Below are 6,268 nucleotides of genomic sequence, written 5' to 3'. Positions count from 1 at the left end.
TGGCACTCCTTGTCAAAATTTCTCAACAAGTTATCACAGTAGGCACTTACCCGAGTGGTTTAACTCATCACGGCCCACCCTAACCAAGAGGTCGTAGGTTCGAGCCCTCACACCTTAGGGTTGTGTGTGTGAGTGGTGTAGCTTCTAGCTCGGCTACATCCCCTCAAAATCTCAATAAGCTCCCCTCTTCATTTATGAAAAATTCCGCCTTGCTACACGGCGATCACCTTCCTCCTCAACTCTTCAGTTTTGTAATTGCTATACGGCAGTTACCCTCTTCCTCAACTCTTCACTTTTGTAACTTCTCAACTCCACAGCATCACTTATCTTCCATCTCTAGAGCATCCTCTCCTCCCTTTGTTTTGTAGTAAAAATATTCCTAGAGCTACACTCCACTGTGAAGGCCTATAAGAGAAGGTTGTTTACTAGCAAGGACCAGATCTTGGAGGCTAGGAGCCTGTTGGAGAAAGGCTAGAGCGAGGAGGAAGAGGCAGGAAGAAGGAATGGAGAGAGTAGGCTAAGATGTAGGAATGAGAGAGCAGACTTCAGCTAGGTAGCCAGGAGCTTATTGGAGCAAGGCTAGAACAAGGAGGAAGTGGCATGGAGATGGTAAGAAGAAGGAATGAAAAGGGCCAACTGAGATGCACGAAACAAGAGGGCGGGCTGATTGAAAATTGGGAAGGGAAAAATTTTGCTTGCCAATTGGGTAGATAGGGGCGTCAACATCCAATTGGAAACCTTGTGGGTATGGGGCATGGGAACCCCTGACTCCCACAAGTAGCCAATTAGTTGGGCCCTAGGGCATAGCTAGGGTTCCCGTGGAAACATCCCCTAAGTTAGCCTAGGGCATAGCTAGGGTTCCCGTGGAAACATCCCCTAAGTTAGCCTAGAGGATTTGATTTAAAAGCCGTCACCCTTCACCATGCAAAAGAATATAGGCCTACAACCACATAAGAGGTGCACAAACAACCATGCAAATTACATAAGCAACCAAGCAAAAGTATGCCACCTAGAGGTAGTCTTTGTAACCATAGCTAACAACATGTATGTTAATGGCCTATACCATGTTGAACCCTTACATGCATTCTAAGGCGAGATGTTTAAAACTCCTAACCATGGAGTAACTCTATGACTAGATAGCTAATTGTTATATCCAAGCAACCATGCAAAGAGCATCCTAAGATTTGATGTGGCACACACAATGGGGAAGATGTGTCATTTTTCAAAGACATCAAGTAGGCTTACATAGCATTGCAAAGTGTCCTCTTATATTATTACCTCCAATGATGCAACCAACTTATACCTTAATCATAAGCGTCCTTTTTTAATGTCCTTAAAACTAAAGTATGGAGGATGTTGTTTACTCTAGGTGGCAAATTAAGGTGTGCTTCTTAAAGGTTTTAAAAAATATGTAGTTTGCATGGCGTAAAATGAGAGAAAAAAAAGCTCAATCTCATATTTTATTATTGAAAACTTTACCTTGACATTATATTATAGCTTATGAAATGTAAGAGAAACAAGAATAGATATATCTATTTGGATATATTTGGTGTACAATGGATTGTGTAGAGGATGATGGTAGATATCAAACACATTGTGGATGCGGCGTGCCCGGGAGGATGGGAGCCGTTGTTGTGTTTGTGGGTTTTTGTGTAGATGGTACTTGAAAACGAATTGGATATGGCAGGATTGAGCTTGTGATGTCTGCCATGCCTCAGGGTAGGGGCATGATGGGCTTTGCACGCCGGGAGCAGGTGCCAAGTGGGGGGGGGTGGGGGGGGGGGTTCAAGGGGGTTAGGGCAGGAAAGGGGGGATAACGAGGGTTAGGAGGCTGGTTACGGGCGGGGTTAAGGAGAAATCTTTTCTTGTTGTGTAGCAAAGGGAAAGAGTGGGGTGGACAGATACGGTCCCCCCAGCTATTTATGTGTGGCCGGCCACTGTGACCGGGGTACCCACGATCATGCTTGTTTGAAGAAAGGCCGACCCATGTTGAAGAAGGCGGACGTGGAGAAGCCCTCGCCGGCGCCGAGACCACCCCCCAAACTTCACGTTCAGCGTCTGGCACGGGGGGCACTATGATGTGGCACCAGCCGCGTGGACACCTACTCATGATGTGGCAAATCATTACACAGCCGTACTCCCCCGTTGGCACCCCGTGGACTCCTCCATCAGGCCAACATGCTCGCCACGTATGCACACGGCACTCTTGCTCAAGGCCTACCAATATAAATTTGGTTGTTGCCGTCCTCCTCCACATTCACATTCTTGTCTTTGCTTCTACTAGTCGATCAACCCATCCCTAGCCAGTATTACTCAGAAAAAACTCAACTTGTGAAGCTCTTTGCCTCTCACACAGGACCCTTTTGCTAGCTTTTCTAGTGTTCCTCCCCCCCCCCCCCCCCCCCCTCCCCTCTCCCACCATGGCCGAGACTGCTTGTTTAACACCTTATCCTTCCAAATCCATGGCTCCCTCCACTAGAGACATCCCCCCTTTCTCCAACGGATCACCATTGCATGGCTATGTCAATGGCAGTTTAAGCTCCTATGCCTCCAATGGAGGAGGTGGAGGAACAACAGCTAACTCTAAAAACTCATCCAATCTGCCCTCTAGCAATGGTGTTGCCACCTCTAATTACTCTAATGGCTCACCAGGCCAGACCCCTAATGGAATTACTAGCTCCAACGCCATCCAAGGTGTACCCCCTGTTTATTCAAATGGCATCTCTTTGGCTAATGTTAATGGGGTTAGTGCAAATTCCAATGGCTGTGCTATCAAAGGGGCTGCAGCCATGACGAACGGATCTTTTAATGGAGTTAATTCTAGCAAGGGCAGCAATAATTCTAACGGTCAAGCGACTCAAATTAATGGGGCTCTTTCAGCCCAAGCTGATGTGCCTGCTCCCAGACGCCCCTCTCTGTGGTATGAAGAGGAGATTGATGAAAACTTGAGATGGTGCTTTGGCCTCACGAGGTAAGGCTTAATTAGCCCAATGGTAGGTGAAAAATCTTGCATTTTCATAACTTCATTTGGGCAATCGGATTAGTATATAATGTAAGCCTTTGGTCTACATTGCAGCATTTTACACACAGGGGTAAGCAAGTTTCAGGAAATTGCTCTCTTGGACACACAGCCCTTTGGCAAGGTATTCTTAATAATTTGCCAGCTAGGGTTTCACATGAACTGAAGTAATTAATCTTTGTTATGTATTCATGAACGTATGTGGAAAGCTAAGCACACACATATGATTGTGATTCATGTAGGTCCTCACCCTGGACAGGAAAATGCAGAGTGCTGAGATGGACGAATGGGTCTACCATGAATGCCTTGTCCACCCTGCTCTCTTGCTTCATCAAGGGTGCCTATTAGTCCATATAATCTTCTTGTTTCAGATTAGTATCGTTTTAATTATACCAAGCAGAGATTGTTAAAGAGATTTTCTGTTTGATTATAATGGCTGCAGCCCAAAGAGTGTATTCATCATGGGGGGAGGAGAGGGCTCCACTGCCCGTGAAGCTCTACGGCACAAGAGTGTGAGAAAGGTGGTCATGTGCGACATTGATGAGGTAAGCTAATCAAACATACTTTAATCATGTGGCATTGTCACTAAATGAAGTGCTGCCTAAGAGCCCCTGGTTAACGTCTTTCTGTGTGCGCATTTGGCAGGAGGTGGTGAAATTCTGCAGCGCATACCTTACAATGAATAGAGAGGCTTTTCAGAGCAACAGATTAGAGCTTGTCATCAACGATGCAAGGTATACATACTGATCGCTTGTTTTTTTCCCCTTAAAAGAGGAACCCTTATTAGTTTTCCTAATCAAGAGGGTTAATTACGATCTTTTAATTCGCTAGTTAGCTATCTAACAACCTTGTTAGCTTTTCAATTAAGTGTTTGTTTTTGGCACGCAGAGCGGAGCTGGAGTCTCGTGATGAGCGGTTTGACATCATAGTGGGGGACTTGGCAGACCCCCTTGAATGGGGTCCTTGCTACCAGCTATACTCTAAAGGCTTTTATCAAACCGTTGTGAAGCCAAAACTGAATCCTGGTGGCATCTTCGTAACCCAAGTAAGCTTTGCTTTACTCATCGAATTTGTCGAATTAATCTCCAAAACATTCCTTTTTATTTGGTTAATTGGTGGATGTCTTTGTGGCGTGCGTCCAATTGAGCAATCTGTTTTGCAGGCTGGTCCTGCTGGCATCTTATCCCACAAAGAGGTTTTTACGTCCATCTTCAACACCTTGAGACATGTTTTTGCTTGTAAGTTCTCCTACTAAATTATCCAAAATCAATTACACTTTTAGTTATAAAATGATTGGGATTAAAAACAGCCTAATGATCACTATTGGTCACGATTCTTATGTGTGTGATGTAGACGTTGTTGCTTACACTGCCCACGTGCCTTCCTATGCAGACACTTGGGGTTGGGTCATGGTGAGGACATTAAATTTGCTAACAAAGATTATCTGAAGCATTTGTTGATTAAGATTAACTAAAGCAAGCTTTGCAACCATGTCAATGAAACGTGTGATTGCTTGAAATATTATACTAATTTGGGCACATAATTATTCATGCAGGCTTCTGACCAGCCCTTTAGCCAAATATCAGCAGCTAGTGATGAGCTGGATTGCAAAATCAAACAACGCATTAAGGGCGAATTGCGCTACTTAGACGGGGCAACTTTGCATGCATCAACCGTACTCAACAAGACGGTGCGCCAAAGGTATTGATCAGCAAGACTGCCTGCTTGCCTTCACGCAGCATTTCATGAAAACCCGTTGACCAATTAGAGTTGTCAATGTAGCTACTATAGCAACAAGGAGAGGATCATCATCTTAATGATACTTAGCCTTCTCTAATTAACATTAGCAAACACCTTACCCAATATAAAAACACCTAATTTCATGAGACGACCCTCTTTTTAAGCTACACCCATTAATGGTGGGTTCTTTTGCAGCTTAGCAAATGAGAAGCATGTCTACACGGAGGACTCTGCTAGATTTGTATACGGGCACGGGAGAAGCACAGGTGCTCATTGAAGCGTCAGACTTCTTAGTGATTTCCCACACGCATGGCTTCCAATCGGACCAATTGTATATGTACACGAGGGCCAAAAACTCTTCACTTTGAAGCCCATTTTGCTCAAATTTTGAAATTTTGTTGTCCTCTCCACATCCACCAAACAATTATTCGCATGGCCATTTGGAGAGCCTCCACTTCAAAGTTTTGAAAAGATAGTGACTTTCTCTCCCTCGGTGCTTTTGTGAACGTGCGGGCAAAGTATGAATCCCTAAAGCCCATACACTAGCAAAGGCCTACAAGCTTGATGTAGGCATTCATCATGATATAGTTTTATGGATTCTTCACCCTTGTCTCACCACACCCTTTTGGGCCGTTTAGAGCCATTCATCTAAGAACCCAAGAACAATAGATGTAAAACATAGGTTTTTAATCTCTCTTTATAGAACACAAATTGTGCCACCTAATCTCGTGTGCCCGTTTCTCTATCACGTGCACCCATTGTTCACAATCTTCCTTTTATATTCAACGAGCTTCCTTTTCACCAAGTTAAAATGCAAATGTCATGTTCCACATGTTCTGTCGTGTGTCGTGATGCTTTTACATGCTTCTTGCATGATGCTCACACACATTTTAAACCATCATTTTCTTCTTTGGTTTGTCTTTTCAAAGTTCTCCCTTTTTAAAAGGTACTATTTGCTTTAGCAATCATTGTTATTTTCTGCTTGATGAGACTTATTCTCTCTCTCTCTCTCTCTCTCTCTCTCTCTCTCTCTCTCTCTCTCTCTCTCTCTCTCTACTATTTGCTTTAGCAATCATTGTTATTTTCTGCTTGATGAGACTTATTCTCTCTCTCTCTCTCTCTCTCTCTCTCTCTCTCTCTCTCTCTCTCTCTCTCTCTCTCTCGTCAACAAAGGCAAAGTGTTAACTTTAGGAGCTAACCACCTCCCCTCCTCTCTCTCTCTCTAGTCGACAAAGGCAAAGCGTTAATTTTGGAAATTGGATTTGAAATAATAAACAAATTAGAATCTCTCTCTCTCTCTTTTCCCCTCTCTCTCTCTCATCAAAACAAAGGCAAAGTGGTAACTTTTAAAATTAGTTTTAAAGAAAACAAACACATACACACATTTTAAACCATCCCTTTCTTCTTTGTTTTTTTTTTCCAAAGTTTTGCCTTTGCAAGAGGTAGGACTAAACAATTGTTTTCTTTTTAACTTAAGGAGTCTTATTTTATTCTTTCTTCCCTTGTTTC

The 6,268-nt window shown here is 43.6% G+C and overlaps 1 protein-coding gene across 1 annotated transcript; it reads left to right on the top strand.

The window, feature by feature from the left end:
• Positions 1–2,280: 2,280 nt before the first annotated feature.
• LOC147639734 (spermidine synthase 1-like) lies at positions 2,281–5,565 on the top strand. The gene is made up of 10 exons (XM_086773401.1): positions 2,281–2,971; positions 3,077–3,143; positions 3,262–3,356; positions 3,462–3,564; positions 3,665–3,753; positions 3,908–4,064; positions 4,182–4,257; positions 4,373–4,431; positions 4,575–4,720; positions 4,955–5,565. The coding sequence occupies exons 1-10, from the start codon at positions 2,421–2,423 to the stop codon at positions 5,034–5,036; spliced, it is 1,425 nt and encodes a 474-aa protein (XP_086629527.1). The 5' UTR covers positions 2,281–2,420; the 3' UTR covers positions 5,037–5,565.
• The last annotated feature ends 703 nt before the right edge of the window (positions 5,566–6,268 follow it).

Source organism: Cibotium barometz, chromosome 3, assembly GCF_041138505.1.
Source record: "Cibotium barometz isolate CiBa-2024 chromosome 3, ASM4113850v1, whole genome shotgun sequence".
In the NCBI taxonomy this organism is placed as follows: domain Eukaryota; kingdom Viridiplantae; phylum Streptophyta; class Polypodiopsida; order Cyatheales; family Cibotiaceae; genus Cibotium; species Cibotium barometz.
Note: the sequence above shows the minus strand (reverse complement) of the source record. Positions and strands in the feature narration are given on the sequence as shown.